Raw genomic sequence first — 15795 nt, 5'->3', positions numbered from 1 at the left:
CAAACATCCAATCCATATACATTCCGCCACGGATGCAGTATGATTGGATTACAGGGACCATATTTTCCCTTTGTGCGACTGTGCACTGGTGTGTGTTAATGAGGCAATTTGCTTCTCAAAATCCCCGGAGAGGGAACATGTGTGGCACAGAGTGTTGTGTTCAGATTGGGCACGACAGGCGGCCATGACACGTTGGTTGTTGCCTCTCCGGAGACAAGAGTGACTGCTTGCGTGGTGATCCTTTGAGAGGACTCGTGTAGTTTGTCTCGGGAACCTCCCATGAGCTGTCTTGGTGAAAAAGGGGACTGGCCTTGTTCAAATACTTCACAAATGCACCTTTGCTCTCTACCTTTCTTGAAGTAATCACTGATTTTAATTGATTAGATTCGTGTCAGTAAGAGGGTGATAACCTTGCTTTCAGCTATACAATCACTTATAGATCTGTGCTTACCTCCAGCAAACAAGGGAGGAAGGACGTGTTTCTGAACACGGCCACTGTCACCAAGGGAACAGGGAAAGATGTGACATAAGAGACTCTGTGGGGACAATTGTCCTCAGACCCAGCTCTGTGTGTGTGTGTGTATGTGTGTGTGTGTGTGTGTGTGTGTGTGTGCAATTGCATAATCTATTCATTTGTGAAAGTATGCATGTGTTGAATGATGACGATGACAATGAATATCTATCTGTATACATGCTTTTCTCTTTGGAAGGTTGACGTTTATTGGAATGAGTCTGAGCGATTTCCGCTAGATTGTCAAAATTGTCTATATTGTAAATAATCTGGAAAACAAAAATTAGCTTTTTGGTCTTAATTTAAGGTCAGGCATTAGGGTTAGTATTGTGTTTAGGGTTAGGTTTAAAATCAGCCAGCTAGTGACCACTCTGCAGAGCTGCCCCCACGAGTCCCCTGTAGCTCAGCTGGTAGAGCATGGCGCTTGCAACGCCAGGGTTGTGGGTTCGATTCCCACGGGGGGCCAGTATGAAAATGTATGCACTCACTAACTGTAAGTCGCTCTGGATAAGAGCGTCTGCTAAATGACTTAAATGTAAAAATGTAAGATTCATGAGGAAAAACAATAACCTTCATCTCGGTGTGCCTTTTCCACCTCTCTCACACCCTTACATTTCTATGCACACCTTCATGGCGCCACACTCACATCACTCTTTCACACGTCTTAAACAGCTATTAAGGTCCAGCACGCTTGTGAATTTAAGATGCAGAACATATTAATAATTATCTCATTGCAGGTAGGGGGTGGATGGTGGAGGAAAGATATGATTGAACCAGTAACGGAAAAAAGCCCAAGCATATTTAATAGGCAATCCCCAATGGGTAGTCAGACCCCATGCTGGTTTCATCTCCTTCTTCATCTCTTCGCCTCATCTCTCCCCCCGCTCCGCACACGGCGGGGCTCCGGAGCTCGGCAGGCTAGAGCAGGTTCAAGACTAGAAAATAATTCTAACAGTCTTGGCCAAACAAAGTTAGCATTTAGCGCCGAACGCCGTTACTTTAAAAACCCAGGGGAACAGCTTAAATGGATTTACCAATTTATCTTCAAATGCACTTTTCTCTGACTTTGGCTTTGGACACAATAAAGAAAGGTTGAGGTTTTCTGACCTAACATTATCTGTTCTGAAGTAATACTTCTATGTAATAAAAGGGCAGAAAAAATTGCTTCTATTATTGCAACCTGTGCAAGAGCATCAAGTGATGGGATTATGGTACTGAAAATACAATTTTGTCTCAGGTTGCTTCTAAATTTTGTGTCACTTCACTCAACAATAAACTGACCTCAAAAAAAAGTATTTAGTCAGCCACCAATTGTGCAATTTCTACCACTTAAAAAGATGAGAGAGGCCTGTAATTTTCATCATAGGTACACGTCAACTATGACAGACAAAATGAGAAAAAAAATTCCAGAAAATCACATTGTAGGATTTTTAATGAATTTATTTGCAAATTATGGTGGAAAATAACTATTTGGTCAATAACAAAAGTTTCTCAATACTTTGTTATATACCCTTTGTTGGCAATGACACAGGTCAAACGTTTTCTGTAAGTCTTCACAAGGTTTTCACACACTGTTGCTAGTATTTTGGCCCATTCCTCCATGCAGATCTCCTCTAGAGCAGTGATGTTTTGGGGCTGTCGCTTGGCAACACAGACTTTCAACTCCCTCCAAAGATTTTCTATGGGGTTGAGATCTGGAGACTGGCTAGGCCACTCCAGGACCTTGAAATGCTTCTTACGAAGCCACTCCTTCGTTGCCCGGGCGGTGTGTTTGGGATCATTGTCATGCTGAAAGACCCAGCCACGTTTCACCTTCAATGCCCTTGCTGATGGAAGGAGGTTTTCACTCAAAATCTCACGATACATGGCCCCATTCATTCTTTCCTTTACACGGATCAGTCGTCCTGGTCCCTTTGCAGAAAAACAGCCCCAAAGCATGATGTTTCCACCCCCATGCTTCACAGTAGGTATGGTGTTCTTTGGATGCAACTCAGCATTCTTTGTCCTCCAAACACGACGAGTTGAGTTTTTACCAAAAAGTTCTATTTTGGTTTCATCTGACCATATGACATTCTCCCAATCCTCTTCTGGATCATCCAAATGCACTCTAGCAAACTTCAGATGGGCCTGGACATGTACTGGCTTAAGCAGGGGGACACGTCTGGCACTGCAGGATTTGAGTCCCTGGCGGCGTAGTGTGTAACTGATGGTAGGCTTTGTTACTTTGGTCCCAGCTCTCTGCAGGTCATTCACGAGCTCCCCCCGTGTGGTTCTGGGATTTTTGCTCACCGTTCTTGTGATCATTTTGACCCCACGGGGTGAGATCTTGCGTGGAGCCCCAGATCGAGGGAGATTATCAGTGGTCTTGTATGTCTTCCATTTCCTAATAATTGCTCCCACAGTTGATTTCTTCAAACCAAGCTGCTTACCTATTGCAGATTCAGTCTTCCCAGCCTGGTGCAGGTCTACAATTTTGTTTCTGGTGTCCTTTGACAGCTCTTTGGTCTTGGCCATAGTGGAGTTTGGAGTGTGACTGTTTGAGGTTGTGGACAGGTGTCTTTTATACTGATAACAAGTTCAAACAGGTGCCATTAATACAGGTAACGAGTGGAGGACAGAGGAACCTCTTAAAGAAGAAGTTACAGGTCTGTGAGAGACAGAAATCTTGCTTGTTTGTAGGTGACCAAATACTTATTTTCCACCATAATTTGCAAATAAATTCATAAAAAATCCTACAATGTGATTTTCTGGAGAGAAAAAAATCTCAATTTGTCTGTCATAGTTGACGTTTAGCTACAGTTTAGCTACATAGGTTTAGCTACAGTTCCCTCCTCTACAGATCTCCTCCTTATTCTCTCTAAGTGACTGAATATCTCCGCTATGGAAACAAAATTAAACAAATCTGTTATTGCATTTAGCTTTTTTTCATCCCTCGTATGAATATCTGAAAAGGAGTCGCACGTCAGACGGAGAGCTCATGCGATCAGATCAGATGGTTTGAATTATGTGGAAATGAATCCGGTTACCCCATACATCTAGTTTAAATACACCAGCCCGTTTCACTGATCAGATCATCTATTGGTTTAACCAGAGCCTAGCGGGCTTTAGTCTTACTATTCATTTCTTGAGAAGTATAGTCTGCCACCCTGACAGGACAATGTAAAGAGAAGTTGTGACGATGTAATTGCAGATTACAATGTGTTGAAAATACTCATGTATTTCGTCTTGTTTTGTCAGTGTTTTGAATAGCATTGTCAGTGAAGGGAATAGATGCAGACGTGTCACTAGTCACACCCATTGAGTTTTTACCCATAAACCTTATTCACAGCTCCCCTTATCTGAGCGTGTATCTTCACCGCATTTGTTGTACAAAGGAAGGCTCAATGACGTCATATAAAGATGCCATATAGAAGAATGCAGCACCCGGTGGTGCTTCTTGTCCTCCACCATAGAGTTATAAACACTAGAGGAACAATGGTTATAAACACTAGAGGAAAGATAGTTATAAACACTAGAGGAAAGATAGTTATAAACACTAGAGGAAAGATGGTTATAAACACTAGAGGAAAGATAGTTATAAACACTAGAGGAACGATAGTTTTAAACACTAGAGAAACGATAGTTATAAACACTAGAGGAACGATAGTTATAAACACTAGAGGAAAGATAGTTATAAACACTAGAGGAACGATTGTTATAAACACTAGAGGAACGATAGTTATAAACACTAGAGGAAAGATAGTTAGAAACACTAGAGGAAAGATAGTTATAAACACTAGAGGAAAGATGGTTATAAACACTAGAGGAAAGATAGTTATAAACACTAGAGGAACGATAGTTATAAACACTAGAGAAACGATAGTTACAAACACTAGAGGAACGATAGTTATAAACACTAGAGGAAAGATAGTTATAAACACTAGAGGAACGATAGTTATAAACACTAGAGGAACGATAGTTATAAACACTAGAGGAAAGATAGTTAGAAACACTAGAGGAAAGATAGTTATAAACACTAGAGGAAAGATAGTTATAAACACTAGAGGAACGATAGTTATAAACACTAGAGGAAAGATAGTTATAAACACTAGAGGAAAGATAGTTAAAAACACTAGAGAAAAGATAGTTATAAACACTAGAGGAAAGATAGTTATAAACACTAGAGGAACGATAGTTATAAACACTAAAGGAAAGATAGTTATAAACACTAGAGGAAAGATAGTTATAAACACTAGAGGAAAGATAGTTATAAACACTAAAGGAAAGATAGTTAGAAACACTAGAGGAAAGATAGTTAAAAACACTAGAGGAAAGAGTTATAAACACTAAAGGAAAGAGTTATAAACACTGGAGGAAAGAGTTATGAACACTAAAGGAAAGACAGTTATAAACACTAGAAGAAAGATAGCGTTATAAACACTAAAGGAAAGATTGAGTTATAATCACTAGCGGAAAGATTGTTATAAACACTAAAGGAAATAGTTATAAACACTAAAGGAAAGATGGTTATAAACACGAGAGGAAAGATGGTTGTAAACACTAGAGGAAAGATTGTTATTAACACTAAAGGAAAGAGTTATAAACACTGGAGGAAAGAGTTATAAACACTAAAGGAAAGAGTTATAAACACTGGAGGAAAGAGTTATGAACACTAAAGGAAAGACAGTTATAAACACTAGAAGAAATATAGCGTTATAAACACTAAAGGAAAGATTGAGTTATAAACACTAGAGGAAAGATTGAGTTATAAACACTAGAGGAAAGATAGTTATAAACACTAGAGGAAAGAGGGTTATAAACACTAAAGGAAAGATATAGTTATAAACACTAGAGGAAAGATGGTTATAAACACTAGAGGAAAGATGGTTATAAACACTACAGGAAAGAGTTATAAACACTACAGGAAAGAGTTATAAACACTAAAGGAAAGATATAGTTATAAACACTAGAGGAAAGATAGTTATAAACACTACAGGAAAGATAGTTATAAACACTACAGGAAAGAGTTATAAACACTACAGGAAAGAGTTATAAACACTAAAGGAAAGATATAGTTATAAACACTAGAGGAAAGATGGTTATAAACACTAGATGAAAGATAGTTATCAACACTAGAGGAAAGATAGTTATAATCACCAGAGGAAAGATAGTTAATTTCACTAAAGGAAATAGTTATAAACACTAGAGGAAAAATAGCGTTATAAACACTAGTGGAAAGATAGTTATAAACACTAAAGGAAATAGTTAAAAACACTAGAGGAAAGATACAGTGGGGGAAAAAGGTATTTAGTCAGCCACCAATTGTGCAAGTTCTCCCACTTAAAAAGATGAGAGAGGCCTGTAATATTCATCATAGGTACACGTCAACTATGACAGACAAATTGAGAAAAAACCAAAATAGAACTTTTTGGTAAAAACTCAACTCGTCGTGTTTGGAGGACAAAGAATGCTGAGTTGCATCCAAAGAACACCATACCTACTGTGAAGCATGGGGGTGGAAACATCATGCTTTGGGGCTGTTTTTCTGCAAAGGGACCAGGACGACTGATCCGTGTAAAGGAAAGAATGAATGGGGCCATGTATCGTGAGATTTTGAGTGAAAACCTCCTTCCATCAGCAAGGGCATTGAAGATGAAACGTGGCTGGGTCTTTCAGCATGACAATGATCCCAAACACACCGCCCGGGCAACGAAGGAGTGGCTTCGTAAGACGCATTTCAAGGTCCTGGAGTGGCCTAGCCAGTCTCCAGATCTCAACCCCATAGAAAATCTTTGGAGGGAGTTGAAAGTCTGTGTTGCCCAGCGACAGCCCCAAAACATCACTGCTCTAGAGGAGATCTGCATGGAGGAATGGGCCAAAATACCAGCAACAGTGTATGAAAACCTTGTGAAGACTTACAGAAAACCTTTGACCTGTGTCATTGCCAACAAAGGGTATATAACAAAGTATTGAGAAACTTTTGTTATTGACCAAATACTTATTTTCCACCATAATTTGCAAATAAATTCATTAAAAATCCTACAATGTGATTTTCTGGAGAGAAAAAATCTCATTTTGTCTGTCATAGTTGACGTGTACCTATGATGAAAATTACAGGCCTCTCTCATCTTTTTAAGTGGGAGAACTTGCACAATTGGTGGCTGACTAAATCATTTCTTTCCCCACTGTAGTTGTAAACACTAGAGGAAAGAGTTAACACTAGTGGAAAGATAGTTCTAAACACTAGAGGAAAGATAGGATGTACCCCCTTCTAGTGTGTATAACTCTATGTACTCCACACTGTCGTCTCAGGGAGATAATGAGCTTGCTTGGCTTGAGGCCTGACCGTAAAGCAGCGTGTCAGGATAAAACTGTTGTTTCTGGCCTCAATCTCAGTACCAGTTCTACCATCCAGACATTGACACAAATAACAATATGCTGACTTTCCCCCAAATGGCTTCTTCAATTGTGTGTGGTGTTTCTGTAATTAATTCAAACAAATATGTGTTCATCTTCAAAGGACCCTCTGCTATTATTTAGTTCTAATCGATAGTGCTCCAAATTTTAAATAGATAAAACATTTATTTAAAATTTGTTTTCACTTTTTCCTTTGCAGGCGATGATGACAGCTTGGCCCTCAAGGGGAAACTGACCGTGGGGGACATCTTCAGGAAGGACTTCAAGGTTCACGACCCTGAGGCCAAGTGGATCAACAGTGAGTACTCTATTGGTGTTAGGAGAGGGGTGGGCGTGGGACATCCATATGGGTGACACGTCATGTATTCACTGTGGACATTCAAACAGAGTTATACATTTCCCACCAAAAGGTAAATCTATTTTGTTATGCTAATTAACCTGAGTTGACGACACATTTTGAAGAATAACTCAACGTCTGTTGGGGTTGGCAGTCAAATAACTAAGGCGATCGTGACTATATAGTAGGAACTCTGTTTTCAGTTGGTCGATTTATAGGTTGAACTGAACATCAGGAAATGTTCAACACTGAGTTCCATTGAATTGAATGGAACACTTCCACTTCCTACACTGCTAGCATGGATTTGGAATCATTATTGCAACGGTATGAATAACATCGATTGAGCCCTTTGTTCTACTAACAACACCTTCTGCACCAATGATCTTATTGCCCATCAGTGAATCAGCTCATCTTTAGATGTTAGCAAACACAGTGTAATGAGTGTGTGTTAAATCAATGTCATGTGAAATGGCTCATCTCACTGTCTTGATAGGGGTGGCACCCGAACTAGTTTTACCACTCTCGGATCAGTGAATCGAATACACCAGCTCATCTCTAAATGTTAACAACCATGCTGTAATAATGTATGTTACTGTGTTGAATCAACATTAGTAAGGAGCCCTGACTGGTGCTCTGTTATATACAGAGGGGTGATACTATGGGTGATCTGACCAACTCAGATTATTAAAAAGTGGAATCTCACTGGGTTTTTAGAGTCCGTGTTGAACAGAGTTCGAGATTCCCAATGTATGTGCTCAGTCCTCTAGCGACTGCCTAAAAGGGTTCCATTAAATGGAACCAGTGTTTTTCTGAGACCACTTTCTCAGCCAAGCCAAAGATGACAGCATGCCAATTAGAGCTAGCTACGTGTGTATGCGTGTCAGCCAGTGGGTAGAAGTCAGTATAGTCGAAAAAGGTCAAGGATAAGAGGGGTTGACAGGACATGCTCTATCCTCCTGCGTAAAACAGTAAAAGCGTACTTGAAGTCTCCAGTCGATCAAATGAAAGTGAAGTATGTATTCTAGTTGGACATGTTGCCTGTAAAATAAAATAAAACAAAGTTTCGATTGCAACTGTTGAAACAGAGCAGACACATTATATTAACGTACTGCTGGATTGAATAGAATGATCAGAGCCTGACTCCTAGAGGCATTAATGAAGCAGCTTTGATATAACTCATGCCTAATGAAGCTGTCTTCTCCTATCAGCCAGTAGTCTTTCCTAGCGAGGGTGCAGATGGTAGAGAGTACACTGAGTATGTCCAAGCCTGTTCAAGTACTATAGAAAGCTTCCTTTCTTTATTCTTCCTTTCCCCTCCTTGATATAATCACTGATCTGACACATTTAGATGGTTGAAATCAAAGCTCTAAACATACTGCTTTCACCAATTCAGTAATATCTGATCAGTAGTGACTGTCTTATACCCAGTGTTTCTTGGGGCCCACAAAATGGTTGAGAAATCTATGAAAGTTAGTGAGTTGCAGCAAACGGCAAAAAAGTACGCTGTTTGGATGGATGATCTGTGCTTCTTTAAAAGTAATTTTTCTCAGGAAATGTTCCTCACTGCATGAAACACCAAGCAATTAATACTATAGTTTTGGGACACTGTAAAGTCCATGGAGAATAAGAGCACTTCCTCCCAGCTGCCCACTGCATTGAGGCTAGGAAACACTATCACCACCGATAAATCTACAATAATCGAGAATTTCAACAAGCATTTTGCTACGGCTGGTCATGCTTTCCACCTGACTACCACTACCTTGGCCACCAACTCTGCACCCTCCGCTGCAACTTGCCCATGACCCCCCCCCCCCCCCCCCCCCGCTTCTCCTTCACACAAATTCAGACAGCTGATGTTCTGAAAGAGCTGCAAAATCTGGACCCCTACAAATCATCTGGGCTAGACAATCTGGGCCCTTTCTTTCTAAAACTAGCCGCCGAAATTGTCGCAACCCCTATTACTAGCCTGGTCAACCTCTCTTTCGTAACGTCTGAGATCCCCAGAGATTGGAAAGCTGCCGCGGTCATCCCCCTCTTCAAAGGGGGTGACACTCTAGATCCAAACTGTTACAGACCTAAATCCATCCTGCCCTGCCCTTCGAACGTTTTTGAAAGCCAAGTTAACAAACAGATCACCGACCATTTCGAATCCCACCGTACCTTCTCCGCTATGCAATCCGGTTTCCGAGCTGGTCATGGATGCACTTTAGCCACGCTCAAGGTCCTAAACGATATTATAACCGCAATCGATAATAGACAGTACTGCGCAGCCGTCTTCATCGACCTGGCCAAGGCTTTCGACTCTGTCAACCACCACATTCTTATTGGCAGACTAAATAGCCTTGGTTTCTCAAATGACTGCCTCGCCTGGTTCACCAACTACTTCTCAAATAGAGTTCAATGTGTCAAATCGGAGGGCCTGTTGTCTGGACCTATGGCAGTCTCTATGGGGGTGCCACAGGGTTCAATTCTTGGGCCGACTCTTTTCTCTGTGTATATCAATGATGTCGCTCTTGCTGCTGGTGACTCTCAGATCCACCTCTACGCAGACGACACCATTTTGTATACATCTGGCCCTTCATTGGACACTGTGTTAACAAACCTCCAAACGAGCTTCAATGCCATACAACACTCTTTCAGTAGCCTCCAACTGCTCTTAAACACTAGTAAAACTAAATGCATGCTCTTCAATCGAACGCTGCTGGCACCCACCCACCCGACTAGAATCACTACTCTCAACGGGTCTGACCTAGCGTATGTGGACAACTACAAATACCTAGGTGTCTGGTTAGACTGTAAACTCTCCTTCCAGACTCACATTAAGAATCTCCAAGTTAAATCTAGAATCGGCTTCCTATTTCGCAACAAAGCCTCCTTCACTCATGCTGCCAAACATGCCCTCGTAAAACTGACTATCCTACCGATCCTTGACTTCGGCGATGTCATTTACAAAATAGCCTCCAACACTCTACTCAGCAAATTGGATGTAGTCTATCACAGTGCCATCCGTTTTGTCTCCAAAGCCCAATACACTACCCACCACTGTGACCTGTACGCTCTTGTTGGCTGGTCCTCACTACATGTTCGTCGCCAAACCCACTGACTCCAGGCCATCTATAAATCACTGCTAGGCAAATCCCCGCCTTATCTTAGCTCATTGGTCACCATAGCAACACCCACCTGCTTTGCGCTCCAGCAGGTATCACTCACTGGTCATCCCCAAAGCCAACACCTCCTTTGGCCGCCATTCCTTCCAGTTCTCTGATGCCAATGACTGGAACGAATTGCAAAAATCTCTGAAGCTGGAGACTCTTATCTCCCTCACTAACTTTAAGCATCAGTTGTCAGAGCAGCTTACCGATCACTGCACCTGTACACAGCCCATCTGAAATTAGCCCACCCAACTACCTCATCCCTATATTGTTATTTATTTTGCTCATTTGCACCCCAGTATCTCTATTTGCACATCATCTCTTGCACATCTATCATTCCAGTGTTAATACTAATTGTAATTATTTTGCACTATAGCCTATTTATTGCCTTACCTCCATAACTTGCTACATTTGCACACACTGTATATATATTTTCTGTTGTATTTTTGACTTTATGTTTTGTTTTACCCCATATGTAACTCTGTTGTTTTTATCGCACTGCTTTGCTTTATCTTGGCCAGGTCGCAGTTGTAAATGGGAACTTGTTCTCAACTGGCTTACCTGGTTAAATAAAGGTGAAATAAATAAAAAATAGTATTTTCCTGTGTCAATAGAATGCTGCGTTCTGTCACTTTGATAAGCTATACTGTAGCCTACGCAGCCACCATGAAATGGGAGTCATCTTAAAGACATGCCTTTCTACTGTAGCTGTTTATGGTTGACAGACAACAACCCTGCCTGCAGAGTAAGTATTCTTAGAGAGCCTGTAGATGCAGGAAAGAGACTAGAGGTCCATTATCGACTGATTATTTTATGTTCGTTAACGTGTCATATTCATTTAGCCTTAGCGATGTTTAGAACGCAGAGCATTCAGAACTGTCTGGAACATTTGCAATTATTGGCTTCCGAGGACAGGACTGGAATTGACATTTTTTGTAAACCTAATTTAGCCTGGAATTACATATTTATCGCCGTCCCTGGTTTTCTTGAGCCATCAATCAATTTCCCGGGAGACATTTGTGATTTAACCTCTAGAATTTATAATGAATCAATGAGTTTATTTTGTTGCTGATAAGTCAAAATCCTTTTGGAGGTATTTTATGGCAGTATAAGCTGTGTTCATTATGAATTCAGACAACACAAGCTACTGATGAAGGTGTTGCGATTTGAATAGCCCTGCGGCCTTATTTTATCACAACAGTAACCAGTGGTGTAAAGTACTTAAGTAAAATTACTTTAAAGTACCACTTAAGTAGTTTTGGGGGTTATCTGTACTCTACTATTTATATTTTTGACAACTTTTACTTCACTACATTATGAAAGAAAATAACGTACTTTTTACTCCATACATTTTCCCTGACACCCAAAGATACTTGTTACATTTTGAATGCTTAGCAGGACAGGAAAATGGTCCATTCATCAGAGGCAGTAGGTCATCCCTACTGCCTCTGATCTGGCGGACTCACTAAACACAAATGCTTTGTTTGTAAATGATGTCTGAGTGTTGGAGTGTGCCCCTGGCTGGCCATAAATAAATTTAAAAAACAAGAAAAAGGTGTTGTCTTTTTTACTTAATGTAAGGAATTTGAAATGATTTATACTTTTACTTTTGATACTTCAGTATATTTAAAACCAAATACTTTTACTCAAGTAGTATTTTACTGGGTGACTAACTTTTACTTGAGTAATTTTCTATTTAAGTATCTTTACTTTTACTCAAGTATGACGATTGGGTACTTTTTCCACCACTGACAGTAACCTTGTTTTATCACAATCTATATCAGGAACCTTGTTTTATCAAGTCCCCTGTAGCTCAGTTGGTAGAGCATGGCGCTTGCAACGCCAGGGTTGTGGGTTCGTTTCCCGGGGGGGCCAGTATGAAAATATATGCACTCACTAACTGTAAGTCGCTCTGGATAAGAGCGTCTGCTAAATGACTAAAATGTAAATCTGTAACAGAAACCTTGTTTCATCACAATTTATAACAGAAACCTTGTTTCATCACAATTAATATGTTGCACCTCGGTTGCGTCATGCCATTGTTATGAATGTTCTCAAGCCACAGTGGTGCCCTAAAGTGGTGATAAACCCAGTCATTCTGGACGGATGCTAACTACTGTTTAGTCTAAATTACACTATTTTGCCTGGAAATAGAATGACATTGCTAAAGTAGTCAAATATTTAGTAGGAAACAACTTTGCCAGCATTAAAATGTCGTCAAAATTACTTTAGACAGATGGCAATATTGTCATTAGCTAGCAAAGTTCGTCAAAAACAGCTAGCAATACTGACGTTAGCTAGCAAAAATCCGGGAGCCCCCCCCCCCCCCCCCCCCTCAATCTTAGCTAGCTAGCTAACATTATACTGCGTCTAAAGTTAATCTGGTGACAGACATCAAAATGATGACAAATGTTTTTCCTGCTAATTATTTGCCTCCTTTTGAATGTCATTGTATTTCCAAGCCACTGTAATGCACTTTTGATGAAATCTTCATTAGCGCTCATTGACGATGCATTGAGTAGAATGCTCAGTCTGGCATCAGTCCAAAACGAACTTTCAAAACAATATTGTGACGAAACATGCAACCCATAAATAACAGTAACCTTGTTTCATCACAATCTATAACAGGAACCTTGCATCACTTTTTGCCTCTATGGAACTCTCCTACATTAGCCTGGTCTCAGATCTGTTTGTGCGGTCTTGCCAACTCCTATGGTTATTGTCATGCCACAATGACCATAGAAGTTGGCCACAGCACAAAGAGATCTGGCACCAGGCTACTTCTGTATCTATTTGCCCTTAAAGATGGCATCCGCAGTAGGCAGAAACAGCGCCATGGCCGCCTCACCACCGTTGTTATTGTTTTTGTTGCGGAGCTGAGGAGCATTCCGCAGCATGGTAAAAAATAATTGCAGTACATATTGTGCTCCTCTATCGCTCGTGCAATTATGAAAAAACAGTGTTCGTTGTTTGCAGTAACTTCTTTGTTGTCGTAATATCGCAAACGTACGTGGCTGTTTCACCATAAAGGATTTCAGCTTTAAAGACCCTCATCACCATTCTAAACAAATCTACCACCCATCATCATTGGATTTAGTCCACTACATAATTGTGCAATTAGCATATCCCATTGATATTCTGTGTATGCCCATCTCTAGCATAAAATCACAATGAAACGCATGCGGCAAAAGCCTCAACATCATTTTCATCCAGCAATGATAAATTAAACCCTGGTTAATATTATTGCATGGTTTCTAGCAGCTGCTCTCTGTTTGAATGAAGCAGTATAACCTTGTCCTGCTACACTGACTCCTACACACTGGTCGACACACACACCACACACACTGTCCTCCTGGCTGATGTATGCTAAACATGTAGGGAGAAGAGATTTGCTGAACGCCATCATGCAAACAGACACGATTGGCCAAATAAGTATATTTTAACCTTGATCAGAGCTGATGACTGACCTGGGTGGTGATTTGAGCAGCACCACAAGCAAAGTAGTGCCCCCTAGTGGCAAAGCTTCATTTTACGGCTTCATTTTACAGCTTCATTTAATAGTGTCTTTCATGACATTCAGATTATGATTGTAATTGTCTAGCACCGTAGCCGCGGGAAGATGTTTGGAGGTGGGGCCAGGATTCATTTTTTTTGCCCGCGCTACAGACTGCTATATTAGTCCGCTAATAGGGGACTAGTAAAGACCCAGTGCACTACTTTTGTGAAAAAATAAAAAAGGTTTTAAAAAAGGTACGTTTTTTATTTATTTCTATTTTTCAGGGGGTGCTGAGGGTGCTGCAGCACCCCCTGAAAAATCGAAATAAATAAAAAACATACCTTTTTTTTTTTTTTACTTTCCGCGGCTATGGCTAGCACAGCATTTCCCAAACTTGGTCCTCGGGACCCCAAGGGGAGCACCTTTTGCCCCAAACACTACACAGCGGATTCAAATGATCAAAGCTTGATGATTAGTTGATTATTTTAATCAGCAGTGTAGTGCTAGGGCAAAAACCAAAACGTGCTCCCCTTGGGGTCCCGAGGACCGAGTTTGGGAAACCCTGGGCTAGCAGGTCATTCTAAATTAATTTGAATGGCATTAAGTGATTACAGCAGTATCTGACCAATCCAGCCATTCTCCTCTGTAGTCTGTGTGGTTGTGTCCATCTTGAAAAGAAAAACTGCATTAACAAAAAACAACAACCTTGAAGCACACTTTAACCTCAGTGACCAGTGCTAGTAATTTAATAGGAAACTCTTTGAGCATAGCTAACTCGGCCAACCACAACCCTGTCATGGTTTTTGATCCATTTTTTATTCTGGAGCTTTTTTTATCATCATGGCAGCCTCTCTGATTCAACTGCTCAACCCAGACACTACCCACTTTATATTAGTAAATACAGTCATACTTGACATGGCACATTCATTATCTACAGTGGGGAAAAAAAGTATTTAGTCAGCCACCAATTGTGCAAGTTCTCCCACTTAAAAAGATGAGAGAGGCCTGTAATTTTCATCATAGGTACACGTCAACTATGACAGACAAAATGAGGAAAATAATTCCAGAAAATCACATTGTAGGATTTTTAATGAATTTATTTGCAAATTATGGTGGAAAATAAGTATTTGGTCAATAACAAAAGTTTCTCAATACTTTGTTATATACCCTTTGTTGGCAATGACACAGGTGAAACGTTTTCTGTAAGTCTTCACAAGATTTTCACACACTGTTGCTGGTATTTTGGCCCATTCCTCCATGCAGATCTCCTCTAGAGCAGTGATGTTTTGGGGCTGTCGCTGGCAACACGGACTTTCAACTCCCTCCAAAGATTTTCTATGGGGTTGAGATCTGGAAACTGGCTAGGCCACTCCAGGACCTTGAAATGCTTCTTACGAAGCCACTCCTTCGTTGCCCGGGTGGTGTGTTTGGGATCATTGTCATGCTGAAAGACCCAGCCATGTTTCATCTCCAATGCCCTTGCTGATGGAAGGAGGTTTTCACTCAAAATCTCATGATACATGGCCCCATTCATTCTTTCCTTTACACGGATCAGTCGTCCTGGTCCCTTTGCAGAAAAACAGCCCCAAAGCATGATGTTTCCACCCCCATGCTTCACAGTAGGTATGGTGTTCTTTGGATGCAACTCAGCATTCTTTGTCCTCCAAACACGACGAGTTATATTTTGGTTTCATCTGACATTCTCCCAATCCTCTTCTGGATCATCCAAATGCACTCTAGCAAACTTCAGACGGGCCTGGACATGTACTGGCTTAAGCAGGGGGACACGTCTGGCACTGCAGGATTTGAGTCCCTGGCGGCGTAGTGTGTTACTGATGGTAGGCTTTGTTACTTTGGTCCCAGCTCTCTGCAGGTCATTCACTAGGTCCCCCTGTGTGGTTCT

At 40.9% G+C, this 15795-nt stretch overlaps 1 protein-coding gene across 1 annotated transcript in view; it reads left to right on the top strand.

The window, feature by feature from the left end:
• LOC311104449 (A-type potassium channel modulatory protein DPP6-like) overlaps positions 1 to 15795 on the top strand; it is a gene marked incomplete at its 5' end in the record, with an annotated part of 187995 nt that overhangs the window by 120537 nt on the left and 51663 nt on the right. The window contains one exon of the mRNA XM_084146287.1: positions 7107 to 7205. Coding sequence (XP_084002413.1) covers positions 7107 to 7205 — 99 coding nt within the window. The remainder of the gene's footprint in view (positions 1 to 7106; positions 7206 to 15795) is intronic.

Source organism: Coregonus lavaretus, assembly GCF_964263955.1.
Source record: "Coregonus lavaretus genome assembly, chromosome: 2".
In the NCBI taxonomy this organism is placed as follows: domain Eukaryota; kingdom Metazoa; phylum Chordata; class Actinopteri; order Salmoniformes; family Salmonidae; genus Coregonus; species Coregonus lavaretus.
Note: the sequence above shows the minus strand (reverse complement) of the source record. Positions and strands in the feature narration are given on the sequence as shown.